This window comes from Rhinopithecus roxellana, chromosome 1 (assembly GCF_007565055.1).
Source record: "Rhinopithecus roxellana isolate Shanxi Qingling chromosome 1, ASM756505v1, whole genome shotgun sequence".
Lineage (NCBI taxonomy): Eukaryota > Metazoa > Chordata > Mammalia > Primates > Cercopithecidae > Rhinopithecus > Rhinopithecus roxellana.
The window spans coordinates 164,789,723-164,805,283 of NC_044549.1; the positions used below are offsets into that span (position 1 = coordinate 164,789,723).

At 34.5% G+C, this 15,561-nt stretch overlaps 1 protein-coding gene across 1 annotated transcript in view; it reads right to left on the reverse strand.

Moving 5' to 3' along the window:
• Nucleotides 1–236: 236 nt before the first annotated feature.
• ZCWPW2 (zinc finger CW-type and PWWP domain containing 2) overlaps nucleotides 237–15,561 on the reverse strand; it is a 96,908-nt gene continuing 81,583 nt past the window's right edge. The window contains 4 exon segments of the mRNA XM_010357343.2: nucleotides 237–398; nucleotides 3,545–3,669; nucleotides 9,279–9,346; nucleotides 10,424–10,482. Of these exon segments, the coding sequence (XP_010355645.2) occupies nucleotides 237–398; nucleotides 3,545–3,669; nucleotides 9,279–9,346; nucleotides 10,424–10,482 (414 nt within the window).

A 15,561-nucleotide genomic window follows, 5' to 3' on the forward strand; every position in this document is an offset into this window, starting at 1 on the left:
AATATATAAATACAACTATTAGGGTTTTTTAATTCTAAATTTTTGACACTAACTTAAATACCATTTGACTGGCTCTAAAAATCATGGCCATTCTCAAAACATGAAGTAGAAAGCTATTGCAAATATAAACTTTGGTATAATTTATACCTATTTCACCAAACATTTTTAAGGTTTTAACTTTGGATAAATATAAAGATGCCAATATTTTTATAATTAACTTTAAAATGTGTAATATTCTAAAACTCAGACATCAAAGCATCTATTTCTTTAAATTTATTAGTTATATCCTCAATACATTCTCCAGCTTTTAATTTTATCCCATCAATTACAAGATAGTCCTCTTCATAGTGGTTTTCAAACAGACTGCCTGCAGGAGCTTCTGGGCTGCATTTAGATAACTGCAAAACAACCATATAATGAATCGGAACTATGTCAAATTTACCTGATTACTGGAACAAAACATAAAGTAGTCAGTAATTCTGCAAGCCACATTAGCTAAACAAACTTTTCTGTTATTCTAGTGTTCAAATAATAGTCACTATATATAGTATAATGTAGGGTGAATGTGTTTATATAAGAAAAAGTCATTATTTAGGTCTGTGTCTATTCCCCAGCCTTATACATTTTTAGTTTTAATTTTATGCTTTGGAAAAATGTGATAATTCTAATTCTATGTGAGTTTTCTACGTTGTTTTATTTTTTACATTATTGTTATAGGGAATACAACTTAAAATGTGACTGTTTTAGTCACATTTTCTGTGGCCGTGTTGTCAAAAGGTCATCTGCATTGCTTAAAAATAGTGATAATTTGCTCTTGCTTAGTGGGAAAGGACACTAGTAAACACAATGCATATGTGGATTTATTTGCTTTATACCTTCAGAGCTTATTAAAGGGACAGTTCACTTCCCATGTAATTCAAGGGAAAAATATATATGTAGTTCATAGAAATATTTTCACATATCAAAAATGTATTCTTTTTATACAAATAATTTTTCAGTAAATTCTATTTTATTTGTATATGGATTATTCAATTTGTGAATTATTCAGGTGGATTTATACAAATCTAAAATTTATTTCCTCCGATTGCTTGCCAAGTCAGGGCATGTCACCCAATGTTAATATTAGCTTAAGAAGAACATAATTAGGAAGGTGACTCTACGTAGGAAAATAATTTCATAAAACATTTCAATGACAAATAGAAATGAGTTTTGATTATCTATGTGTATAAGCTTTTTTCCATGTTGTTATTCTCATCCATTGATGTAAATGCCTGAGATAATCCACTTGAAACCTCATAGGTGAAATGAATGATGAAAACATCATCAAATTCACAACTTTGAAAACAGCTTATACAATGTCTGCTCAGAGAGTCAACGTGCTCAGGACTTTAAAATTCTTAGGGGTCTCTTCTTGGAGTATTTACCTTATAAGAGGCCACCTTCTCCTAAAAACAACACATCTCCAGCTTTAAGTGGAGTTGCTTTTGGGAGACATATTAATTATTTCTAATAACAGTAAATAAATTCCAACATGTGATTATTTATTTACTTTTAAACTGAAATTTCTCCAGCTTTGCTAGTTGGTTTCACTGTTATTCTCCTCATTTAAAAGTGAACAAGAACCCAAATATCCTGAATCTGGCCAGACTTACAAAGCTCAGTATGCAGAGTGCTTATGATTCAGTAACCAGGAGGCACTCACCTGCCCACTAGCCAGTTAAAATAGCTAATTTTTACACTTCTGAAATGCTGTTTGAAAGAATAAAATAATACAAGAATCTAAAACAAAAAGCAAGCTCCTGCCTGGTGATGGGTTAAAGCTATATATTTTACCTTAAGAAATAAAAATCAGAAGTATTTCTCTGTTCCATCATGGTACTACTTATAATGGCAAAACAGAAGTCAATTCTGTGCCTATAAAAGCTCCAGGACATCGCTATAAAGATCAACCTGGCTGTATTTTTGAAAAGAAACTGCTAACACTGAAAAACACTATACAAAACCATATGGTATTCAAATAAAACACATATTTGCTGAAAAAGAATAATTTGTATATTAATTATACGTATGTAGGATGTATGATACCAATCTACAGGTCTTGTTCTGCAAAAGACCCATATATAGGAAACAAGTCTTTTTTTTCAGAAAGGAACCCAACTGGAAAAGTATCATTTACAACCCATGCACATTCAGGTAAAAATTGATATTGCTGATGCTGATTAAGAAAGTTATGTTTTTCAACTCAGTAGGAGTTTTTAATGCTAATATTACTTTCCTTTAGCACATTCATCTCCATAGTAGTACATTCTGTATATTTTATTAATTTCTAACTCATTAAAGGACACGTTTACGAATAATCTTTATTTTTGTTGACATTCTGAATGAAATCATACAACTGGGCAGTCTGCTTAAAGGTGTAAACCCCTTTGTCCATTTATAAATCCATCTTTTTCTACATCTTGGAACAGACAGACTTGGAGATAGGCAGTTGCTCAAAGTGTGAATGTGGGAAAAGAGAGATGAAGAAAGAAAATCTAAGCACTTATTCTCTCTAGCAACTGCTATTGCCAATTCTCATCTGTGGTAATAGCCAAACCTCGGGTGTTTGTTCCTATGGAAAGCACTTTTCCTGGTTTATCATATTTAATCCTCAAAACAATCCTCTGAGGTCAGTGATAAGCCATTTTTTCAAATTACACAAGTCCTTATTGGCAGGACCAGGATTGGGACACAGGATTATATTTCAGAGTCAGTATCAATATGCTCTCTTGACTCCAGGCACACTGCATATCTAAATAAATGAATGAATAAAGCCTTAAGGTTACAGAACTCCTCACTGCCATTTTTTTCCTAGTTAGGGAACAGCTGCACTGCCACATGAAAGTGTCTACCCTATGACTTCTTTTTCTCATACCTACCACATCACTGCTCCGTACTAATGGCATGAGCCTTGTATCACAAACGCTCATTTTATTTGCAGAGACATTGAATAAAGTAAGCACATTTGGCCTTTCTGAGTTCACCATAGAAAGCCAAATGAAAAAATTAAAAAAGGATGAGTCTAGATATAAATAGTAAAACTTATTCCCGTGAAAAATTCTACCTCCAGTATGTTAATGATAAGGTTTGTCCCTGTAGAGATTATCTTGGTGCATAGCCTAGACAGGGCAGATTTTCCAGTGAGCTCTTGTTATCCTGGCCCCCTCTCCTGACTGTAAAGATTGGTAGCAAGGGGGAATTCTCTCTGGAGTGGCCTACTTCAGCTACAGTGAGCATCGTCCATCTTTCTTCACTCCAATCCCAAAGACTTAAAATTAAAAGAACTCCTCTGCTTAAACACAGATTTTTTTTTTTCAAATACTGATAGATGTGTTTTGATTTCTTAACAGGCTACTAGTTTATTATTTACCTCATGATAATCAAGGACTCAAATTTCAAACATAAAAATAGTTTTTTATATATTTAAAATTACAATTAGGAAAAATTCTACTGTTTAAATAATTTGAAGTTGTTATTTAGGTCTGAAAATAACTATCAATATTACCTTTTCTCCCATATTTATTTCCTCTCCAAGTCCTTCTTCAGACTCATCAGGTGTGACTGTGGGTTGCAGTGCTTGCTGTAGCATTTGCTCCAACTCTTTTAGTAAAACTTCCGTCTCAGATACAACTAAAAAAAACATGATTAATACAGTAAGAAATGCTACATCTCACTTAATTCAATCTAATTCATAATCTTAACTACCCAGAAGGAAGAAATCTTTTAAATGCTACAAGGTAAAATATAAATGTTTTATATAATTTTCTTAAATGACTTCTTCCTGATACAAAATTATTATGAATATCAACATGAATCTTTTACAATTCTTCCTCAAAAAATGTAGGTAATAGTCTTGCTATGTATAAACCATAAAGTAGAAGTGAAATATCAAAAGCTTATTAGAACTTTTTTTTAATTAGGGGCTAAAGGCACCAAACTAAATTATATTATTTATAGAAACAGCGTTAGCAAATTTTTTTCTAAAGGGACAGAGAGCCAATATTTCAGGCTTTGGGAGCCAGATGGTCTGTGACAACAACTCAATTCTGTTATTGTAGCACAAACCATTGACATGTACATAAACAAATGAGAGTGGCTATGTTCCAATAAAACTTTATTTACAAAAACAGGCAGCAGCTGGTGACCACAGTTTGCCAATCTCTACTATAGATTATTAAACTACTGTTAAAAGGAAAAGTTTTGTAATTAAGTGGCTAGGCTGAACACAAGCTAGTGCCTTCCTAATCCAAATGGCAACACATCTTAATTGCTTAATCTAATTTTTTAATACTGTATTTATAAAAGTCTTTTTGTATTATAAAAGTCACCATGACATGCTCATGCCTGTAATCCCAGCACTTTGGGAGGCCGAGGTAGGTGGATCACGAGGTCAGGAGATCGAGACCATCCTAGCTAACATGGTGAAACCCCATCTGTACTAAAAACACCAGAAAATTAGCCGGGCGTGGTGGCAGGCGCCTGTGGTCCCAGCTACTCGGGAGGCTGAGGCAGGAGAATGGCGTGAACCCAGGAGGCGGAGCTTGCAGTGAGCCGAGATTGCGCCACTGCACTCCAGCCTGGGTAACAGAGCAAGACTCTGTCTCAAAAAAAAAAAAAAAAAAAAAAAGGCAAAAAAAAACAAACAAACTGGTAATTCATTGACCTTGCTGAGATAAAACAATATCCCCACCAAAGAAATAAAAGCCTACTATAACTCTAGACTTAACTACTGATTAAAAATATGCATTTGCATTTTTGACTTAAATAAAACAAACATTTTCATTTTATATAGGGCCTAGTGAAGCCTTTGCTTCAAAGAAGGGAGGCCACATGCCTGTTGTCTTGCACCAGAGGCAGATGGGGCATCTGAGAAGCTCTTCCAAAGACAACGTAATTCAGAGAGAAAGGCCGTGAGTACACATCCCTTCATCTTCCACTAGTTAGTAAAATCTAACATACCACCTTCTATTATCTGCAGTTCATGGGCAAGTCAGCAAAAATCACACCTAGTAGAGTAGCTGAAAGGTCATGGAACATGAAAATACCCAAGCAGGACATAAGTAGGAAAATTTAAAATTCTGCTAAAAGTACTTATTAAATAATGTTAAATAAAATCATAGCAGGTTATGAAATAGGTTTTCATTTCCTGGTTCTTGTCATTACAGTACTGGAAAAACTACTTTTAGTTTATATTTTTCACAACACAAGTTTGTCTTGAAAATAATTTTTCTGTCAATATTTACTGCTTTCCCCAAGCACTTTCATACTCAATCAACAAATATTTACTGTTTACCTACTAAGGGGCAGGAACACAAGAAAATAGGCATAGACTAATAAGTCTTCCTAGCTATCACCTCCTCCCTGTCAATTTTAGGTTTTCTCTATGGAAAACCTCTTTCAAAATAGTTTGAAACAAGCTTTTTGATAAGCAACTCCACATCTTATAAAAAGTTCTCATGTTTAAAAACAAACAAGCAAAACCTGTAATTAACATGTTAGTTGCATCCACATAGATCTATGTTCTAGGGTTACTGTTAAGGCCTAAGAACACAGAATACAGAATGCTGAATTCTAAAACAGTGGCATTCAAAATTGTGTGGGCATAATAATCACCTGGAGAGTTTATTTAAAAATATAACAATGCAATGTCTATCAAATCAGGATTTTCTAGAGGAATGTATGTTTTTTATTGAAGCACTTTTGTTAATAAAACTAACACCCTCTTTAAGACAGATTTCTTATTTAGTAACTTGACTATATAATGACTAGTATAATAGTCATTATACTATATAATAGACTAAATACCTGACTAGTACATGACTAAGAGAAAATTTAATTCAAGGAAATAGAAACCTAAAGAAAATTTAAAAGCTCTGGTATGTAAATCAATAACAAAAATGATTCATTAATATTTTTCATATATAACACGTATATATGGGTAAAAATGTATACATATGTATACATGTGTATATGTGTGTGTATATATACACACACACACAAGCTTTTTTTTTCCTTCAAAGGACTACAACTACATTCTGTGGAATTAAATAGATGACTGCTCATGGTTATTTTCACACCAATTCCCCAGTTCCACTCACAAATGTTAAGTTTTCTTACTTTACATTCTGAGTCTATGGAAATTGACAATGACATTTAATACACTGTTGAGAAGATAGATTTGAAGCTATGCTGTAAAAGAAAAAATGGCAAACAAACACCTTTATATTTCTAATGTTAGGCTAAAATACAATCAATTTATGATAATAAATATCACTGCCAAATGGCATTGTAGGCTCTTTTCAAGTGATCTGAAGAAATACGTACACTGCCTTTTGATCAAAATTAGACAAAGTAATGGATGACTTCATAAGTCAACTAGGGTTGACAACACCAACCTGACTGCTGTCAGCTTCTGCTTCCAGAGTAGTGGGAGGTTTGCTTTTCTAAATAAGTATTCCTATATTGTAAATGAACTTAAAAAATAATTCTCAAAAAATAGCAGTTATTGTAATCTGTAAACTATGTTATCAAAATTGGTCAATGATATCCTCCAAAGATACGGACAAAATGAATGCCTTTGCTGATTGCATGACCAATCAACTTCTATCAACACTGATTATCTTGTAGTTTCTCTGACTTGTTTCAATTTATTGTTGAGAGTGAAGTGGTAGCATTACGGCTACTCTATCACTCAGAGAAAGTTAAAAAAAAAAAAAAGAAATGAAAGAAAAAATATGTATCTGTAATAGCAAATTCCATATCTAGCTTTTTTTTTTCTTTGAGATGGAATGTCACTCTGTCACCCAGGTTGGAGTGCAGTGGCATGACCTCGGCTCACCGCAACCTCTGCCCCCCGGTTTCAAGCAATTCTCCTGCGTCAGCCTCCTGAGTAGCTGGGACTACAGGCACATGCCAGCCTGCCTGGCTAGTTTTTGTATTTTTAGTACAGACAGGGTTTCACCATGTTGGCCAGGCTCATCTCGAACTCCTGACCTCAGGTGATCCACCTGTCTCGGCCTCCCAAAGTGCTGGGATTATAGGCGTGAGCCACCACGTCTAGCCCCATATCTAGCTTTTAAAAATTAATATGTAGAAAAATAAATCAGTGTTGTTTTTCCATTCTTGATAAGAAATAATTCACAGTTTGTCTCAATAACTCAGTTACTATTTTAAAAACTTTCAAATATATGTTTATGGAGTTTTCTTTCACCTAGACTTATCTATTAAATGTTTAAGAAGCTGTTTCCTCCTGATAGAGTTTGGATATGTGTCTCTGCCCAAATCTCATGTTGAATTGTAATCTACAGTGTTGGAAGTGGGGCCTGGTAGGAGGTAAGTGGATCATGGGAGCAGATTTCTCACGAATGATTGACTACTATCCCCTTGGTACTGTCCTTGTGATAGTGAGTGAGTTCTCATGAGATCCGGCCATTTAAAAGTATGTGGCAACTCTCCCCTCTTTTGTTCCTGCTTTTGCCATATGACATGCCTGCTCCCCCTTTACCTTCTGCCATGATTGTAAGCCTTCTGGGAAGGCTCCCAGGAGCCAAGCACCATGCTTCCTAGAAAGCCTGTAGAACTGTGAGCCAATTAAACCTCTTTTCTTATAAATTATCCAGTCTTTGGTATTTCTTTATAGCAATGCAAGAACAGACAAACACATTCTCTTACATAGTAGCTACTGGTTGGGTTACCCCAAAGCTGGCACTGAAGAAAAAATCCTAAATAAATTTGCAGGGCTATGTCAATGTTGAAATTTGGAAGGTATTTTAATAAAAGAGAAGAGTAATGAGGAGGAAAAAGTACTTGGTTTTCTTTTGTTTTCTAAAAGAAAAGTGTTAAGAGTCTAAAAGTTTTCCTATTTTACATTCTGGGTCTAAAAAAAAGAAGTTATTTTTTAAAAATAACTACTTCATCCTTTCTGTAACCCAGGGTGGAGTGCAGTGGCGTAATCATAGATCACTGTAAACTCAAACTCCTGGGCTCAGGTCATCCTCCCACCTCAGCTTTCCCAGTAGTTGGGACTACAGGCATGTGCCACCATGCCCAGTTAATTTATTTTATTTTCTTAATTTTAGTAGAGATGAGGTCTCACTGTATTGTCCAGGCTGGTCTTTAACTCTTGGGCTCAAGGGATCCTCCTGCCTCAGCCTCCCAAGGTGCTAGGATTACAGGCATGAACCACTGCACTTGGCTTTCTTTTCTTTTAATAACACTGCAACAACTGACTTATTTAGCCATTTGAAATGCAATGCCATAGGATCCCCTGGGATTGACTTCAAGGAAAAGGGAATATATCACTGATAACTCCTCAGGGTTTAATGGGCTTTGAACATGACTGCCAAAGTTCCACATTGCAAATAAGCATTTTACTGCTTTTCAAGACTAAAGAAAATGTAGAAGGAGGAAATTGCCTTTGAAAACCAAAACTTTCTCCCTGCATTCCACATTCACTCTACTGTGTTCTAATCGAGGACAATTTAGTTTGAAGCCTCAGGCTTCTGCTTTTCTTTCTTCTCTCCCTTTGGCACTCCTAGGATCCCAGTAAGTTTGGAATGAAGAAGTCTGGATTGAAATGTATAGTTGTTGGTATTTCTTCTCACAGCTGTTGCTGCTTTCTTTCTTTCTTTCTTTCTTTCTTTAGAGGGAATCTCGCTCTGTCACTCTGTCGCCCAGGCTGGAATGCAGTGGCGCGATCTCATCTCACTGCAACCTCTGCCTCCCAGGCTCAAGTGATTCTCCTGCCTCAGCCTCCAGGGTAGCTGGGACTACAGGCGCATGCCACCATGGCCAGCTAATTTTTGTAGTTTTAGTTGAGACGGGTTTCACCATGTTGACCAGGCTGGTCTTGAACTCCTGACCTCAAGTGATCTGCCTGTTTCAGCCTCCCAAAGTGCTAGGATTGCAGGCATGAGCCACTGTGCCTGGCCTGGTGTGTTATTTTAAAAAATTAAATACATGACTAAGAGAAAATTTAATTCAAGGAAATAGAAACCTAAAGAAAATTTAAAAGCTCTGGTATGTAAATCAATAACCAAAATGATTCATTAATATTTTTCATATATATGTGTATATATACACACACGTATATATGTGTAAAAATGTATACATATGTATACATGTGTATATGTGTATATATACACACACACATGAGAGCTTTTTTTTTCCTTCAAAGGACTACAACTACATCCTGTGGAATATAGGTTAAAGAACTAAAAGCAGGACAGGCTTTCACATACCCATGTTTTCCTTTGATAAGGCATCATCAGAACAAACATTTTCAAAACAGCATTTTAAAATTGCTTTCCTAGAAAAAGAATTTGACAGATTTAGTTTCAAAAGATCAATCATGTATATTTAAATGACCATTTATGTCTATTCATTGGTAACTGTAGATTATAAATACATATATTTTCTTAAGGTAATTCTCTTGGTTATTTTATGTAGTAAGAAGGTATGTTGCAGTGAAAAACAAAGAAGACTAATATTGATTTGAGTTCTCACTAGGTGCAAAGCATTAACAATTTACCAAGCACTTTACACTGGCTTTTTCATAATCCTCCTCCAAAACAACTACTAATTGTTACTGTCATTATATAAAGAAACTGAGAATTTGAGATATCAAAGAAAAATGAGAAGTTTGACAACTTAGGTAAATGGTGGAACGTGGCAGAACTAAACTCTGTCAGACTGCAAAATCCATACTGTTTCCATGACTCTATGTTGCTGACACAGAGTCAGAAAACAATTTGCTCAAATGTGCTTTCTCTAACCATAAGATCTTGAGAAAGTCACTAACTTCTCCAAGCCAGGAATTCTTCATTTTTTAAAATGGAGATTATAATATACTTTCTAACTATTTGATAGGGCTAGTGTGAAGTGTAATGAAATAAGGCAGTGAAAGTCCATTTTTAAAATTTAGTTATTCATCTTCTGAAGAAGTACAAGGAAGAAGAAAAGGGCTACCTATTAGTGTCAGTCCTTGTTTTTGAGTATGAACCCTCCTAACACAGCACTGATTACCATTCTTTAAAACATCACTGGTTCAATGACAAACACTAAAACTTGTCATCTGTGGCTTATTAGTTCATTATGAAAACTTGTTTCTGGTTTAAATTACCTATTTTTAAACTAAAAACCTGATTCTCTTCTGATTGCTCATATTAATCTCTAAAAGAACCATTTCAAAATATTTCATAAATATAAAGCTTTTTCCCTACTTCTAAGACTACTACTTATAATTCTATTAATTCTTTTAGAAAACTGTAAACACAGTATTTTCCAAGTGAAACAGAATCAAGGATTATGAGAAAGGTCATGCAACAACTAAATCCAATATATATTTCAATTTTATCATAATACTATTTAATTTCAAAAAGCATACCTTTTCCTTTTTCTAAGTTTGGGCTTCTTCTTTTCAATATTACTTTTAGAAATCTGCTTCTATAAAACAAAAACAAAAATATGAGTTAGTTCATATAGGACTAAATCAGCTCAGTAAAATAATGGGCCCCATGCAGTTCAAGTAATTTGGCCAGAAGAAACACCCTGGCCGATAGCCCTAAACCACATCTTTACGTCTAGTCAACCACTGCATAGTCACTGCAATTGCATGGATCTGCTCATCTTTCAGGAGTGCTAAACTGATCTGATTTGGATGTCTACCTCCCATATTACCTGATCCCCCTTACATAACTTCACAAACATATAAAAATACTAATAAAAACACTTTAAAGTTGTACACACATATATAATGTTTACATAAAGAAAAAAAAATCAGATGCCAGAAGCACATGAAATGCAAAGCTATTAATATATAGGTGGAAACTGACATAGTGAAAGTCCAAAAGAAATTTGTACCAGGATAAGGGGCCAAAGGAGTTTTGAGCTGGGCTTTTCATGTCCAGGCAAAGATAAGTGACATGTTTTGAGGGTGACACTGGTTAGAGAGCTGTGCTAATAATGTTCCATAAAGCCCAGGGACTTCAAGGATTTTTTCCTGTCCATAACAAAAGAATAGGAAAAACTTCATTCACGAGGACACAAAAGCAATAAGGTAGTACGCAGTCTGACATGGGGAATTAGATGGCAAAAAGCAATAATCCTAAAAGAATGAAAACACTAGGTCTATACCATTAAAGTGAGAAATCCAATTTCATGTCTCCTGAGATTTCCCAGTCGAATAATTAACACGAAGACTTATCCAGGACTTCTAAAATCACTAAGACAAAAGTAAGCAAAAGACCCAAGAAATTAATGTAAAAATGTATACACGGTCTTTGTAATTCACAAGTATTAAGAGCATATAGATCATCTGGAGAAGAAAAAACCCATAAAATAATTATATTTGCACTGTATAGCTCAGTTGACATAAAACTCAAAAACAGGCAAAGCTAAACTGTGGCACTACAAGTCAGGATAGCAGTTACCTTGGAGGTAGGAAGTGTGACTAGAAGAGGGCATGAGAACACTTCTGGGGTTCTGGAAATGTTTTGCTTCTTGATCTGGTGCTGGTTAGAAGGGAATGCTCATTTTAAAAAATTCACCTAATTTTATTTACATTTATGATTTTCATTTTGTATGTTTGTATTACAGCAATAAACCTAAATTAAAAATAAATATTTAAGTTATTAAAGGGTTAAAATGGATTAGAAACTATAATGAACAACTTTAGGTTTCTATACTATCTATAAGCCATGAAAGAATTTTTAAAAAGAGCCAAATAGCACTTCTAGAATTAAAAAAAAAAGTCAATTCATTGAATTTAAAATTCAATGGATGAATTAAAGAGCTGATTAGATATGCTGAAGAAAAAATATTCTGGAAGGTAGACTTGATGAGATCACCAAATCTATAGCAGTGGGACACAAAAATACTTTTTGGAAAAGTAGCTAAGAATCACAGAGAATAGAATGATAAGGTCAAGAATATTTCTGAAAGGAATTCCATAAGAATAATATGGAAACAAAATGGAAGATAAAATATTTGAGGTGATAATGACTAAGAATATTCCAGAATTAGGCCATGTGTGGTGGTTCACACCTGTAATCCCAGCACTTTGGGAGGCCAAGGCAGGTTAATTATCAGAGGTCAGGAGTTTGAGACTAGCCTGCTCAACATGGCAAAACCCTGTCTCTCCTAAAAAAAAAAAAAAAAAAAAAAAAAAATCAGCCAGGCATGAGAATCACTTGAACCCTGAAGGCAGAGGCTGCAGTGAGTTGAGATTGCAACACTGCACTCCAGCGAGAGTCTGTCTCAAAGAAGAAAAAAAACCAGAATTTTCCAGAATTAAACATGTCAATTTGTAAAAGCCCATGGTGCCAAGCTATAAAGGTAAGACAATTAGGCTTTAATAGGCACCATATCAAAACAATACCCAGGAACCTATCTTCAATTAAACAATATTCAATAAAACTGTAATTCAAAAAGGTAGCCATATGTGTGTGTTTGTTAAGACTGAGGAGTATAAAAAGGTTTAATACTATTTTCTCTGCCTTTGTGATTGTTAATTTCCATGATTATGAAAAAAATTACAATTTTTAAAATAATATTTTTCAAAAGAGTGAGAACTAAAAAGATAGAACTTTGCTGACAGAGCTACTACAGAATGTACTTTGGAGGAAGAAGATTAATCTAGAAAAATCAAAAAGAAGTGAAGATAAGTAAATTAAGTGCTCAACATTATGTAAATCTAAATAAACACTGACCTAAAAAAAGACAAATTGGTAATGGAGTAAAGAACAAAGAGGATTTACAAAAGTAGACAACTGAATGGAGGAGGAAAAGGGGTTAGACAAAGGTGAAAGCATCTTAAGAACCTTGAATTATTCAGAAGAAGAGTGATGGTGATCAGATTTAAATTGTTAAACCCAATAAGCATGTTCATATTTAAGGATAATCACCAAAAGAAGAGAAATACAATTTGTATTTTTTTAAAGAAAATTCATTTTTATTACATCTAAAAATATGTACTTCAATGGATAGAAAAATTCGTAGAGTGAATACTTGGATAGACAGATAATGCCTGTCTATTCAGTACATTTATTATTAGAATTTGCTGCTAACATTTTGAAAACATTTTTGAAAAAATTTTCAAATGAAGTACTTTCCATTTAAATTCTTGTTTACATTATGTATATTCATTTGCTATATTTTCAAGTTCCATAATTTTGTTCAAAACCCACTTTAAGATATTAGTTCCCATGAGGGAGGATGCAACAATATGACCCATATAAAGAATTGACTCTTGCTTCTAGTTGGTTCACACCCAGATAGTTGAATGACTTCCTGAGTTCCCTTACTACCATGAAATTCAATTCATCTTCCAGATTGTCATTATGTTTACCTCTTCCCCTATTTTCTCTCCAGTGTTGATCCTTTTCACTTCAGCATTGATTATGCCCAGGGCCTTTCTTGACATCTAGGGTAGATTCTTAGCCTTGACTCTCATCTTGATACCTGAAAAGGCTACAAGTTCCAGAGTGTAGCCACCAGGTGGTAGAGACTCAATGTGGTTCCCTTAGTGACCATGGAGTAGAGATTCTGTTCTAATTGTTTCAATCCCTGCTAATCCTCAATGGACATGCACAGTGTTTGTAAATGACTAATAATAAGATAAGAAATTTGTATATCATCATCTTCTCATGGATGATCCTAGGCTTTCCTTACAGAAACTGGTGGCTTCTTTTCTTATGTCTTCAGGTTGGTTGAGGTTTCTCTTGGTTTGGTGGGGCATCTCTGATGCACAGTGAAGCAGCTAGGAATGTTCTCCTGTAGGTCTAGGGTTGGCTGAGGTAGGTAGTTCTGCCCTACATGACTTGCATTTTCCTAAGACCATTGGGTAAACTTGGGTTAGTGTAGAGGGTCAAAAGAAAAGCCAAAATACACAAAGCCTCTTAAGGACTAGGTTGGAATTATCAGTCAGTTGGAATAAGGTAGAAATCACTTCTACCTTATTCCATGGGCCAAAATAAGTCACAGAGTTCAGCCAAAGGCATGCAGTGGGGCAATATACTCTTCTTTAGAAGGAACAGCTGCAAAGGGTGTGGTTAAAAGAAGGTGGTCACATCTCCTGATTTCAAAAATTATGACAAAGCTACAGTAATCAACATAGTATGGTATTGGAATAAGAACAGAAGAATAGATCAATAGAATAGAATTGGGAGCCCAGAAAAAATCCCTCATGTATATGGTCAACTGATTTTTAGCAAGGTTGCCATGACAATTCAGTAAGAAAAGAATAGTCTTTTCAACAAATAGTACTCAGACAACTGGATATCCACATGCAAAATGAAGTTCAACCTGTACCTCACATCATACATAAAAGTTAAAATGGACCAAAAATGTAAATGTAAGAGATAAAAGTTAAAACTCTTAGAAGAAAACACAGAGGCAAAACTTTATAATCTTGGAAAATCCATAGAACTGTGTTTCTTAGATATGACACCAGAAACACAAACAACAAAAGAATAAATTGGATGTCATCAACATTTTAAAACTTCTGTAACTGTAAAGGACACAATCAAGAAAGTGAAAAAATCTACATAATGAGAAAAAAATTTTGAAATCACATATTTGATAAGAAATTGTATCTAGAATATGTAAAGAAGCCACAACAATAAAAATACAATAAGTCAATTAAAATATGCTCAATGAATTTGAATGGACATTTCTCCAAAGAAGACGTATAAACAGCCAATAAGCACAGAAAAAGATGCTTAATATCATTAGTCATCAGAGAAATGAAAATCAAGACCACAATGACATATCACTTCAAACCTACTAGGATAGCTAATTTTTTTTAAAAAAATAGAAAATGACAAGTGTTCACAGGGATGTGAAGAAATGGAAATCTTTATTTATTGCTGGTGGGAATATAAAATGGTACAGCCACTTTTGGAATATAGTTGGGTAGTTCCTCAAAACCTGAAATTTAGAGTTACCCCATGATCTAATAATTCCAATCCTAGGTATATACCCAAGAAAAACAGAAGCATATGCCCATACAAGAACGAGCACATGATTGTTCATAATGGCATTATTTATAATAGCCCAAGAGTAGAAACAACCCAAATGTCCACCAATGGATAAAGCGTGGTATATCCATATAATGAACTATTACTCAGCCATTAAAAATGATGAAGTACTGACACATGCTACAATATAGATGAAAAGTGAACAGTCAGACACAAAAGGCCACAGTCTTATATGATCTAAAATGTCTAAAAAAGGCAAATATATAGAAGGAGAAAATAGATGCATGGTTACCACGGAAAAGGGGAAGATGGGAAATGGGCAGTGACTGCTAATGGGTATAAAGGTTCCTTTCAGGGTGATGAAAAAACTGTTCTAAAATTAGCTAGTGATGTTGGCTGCAAAACTTTGAATAAACTGAACTGTACATTTTTTAGAAGTGAGCTGTATGATATACAAATTAAATCTCAATAAATCTGTAATTTAAAAAAACAGAATGATATGGAAAGGTTGAAAGGGACAGGGGCAGTGGCTCACGCCTGTAATCCC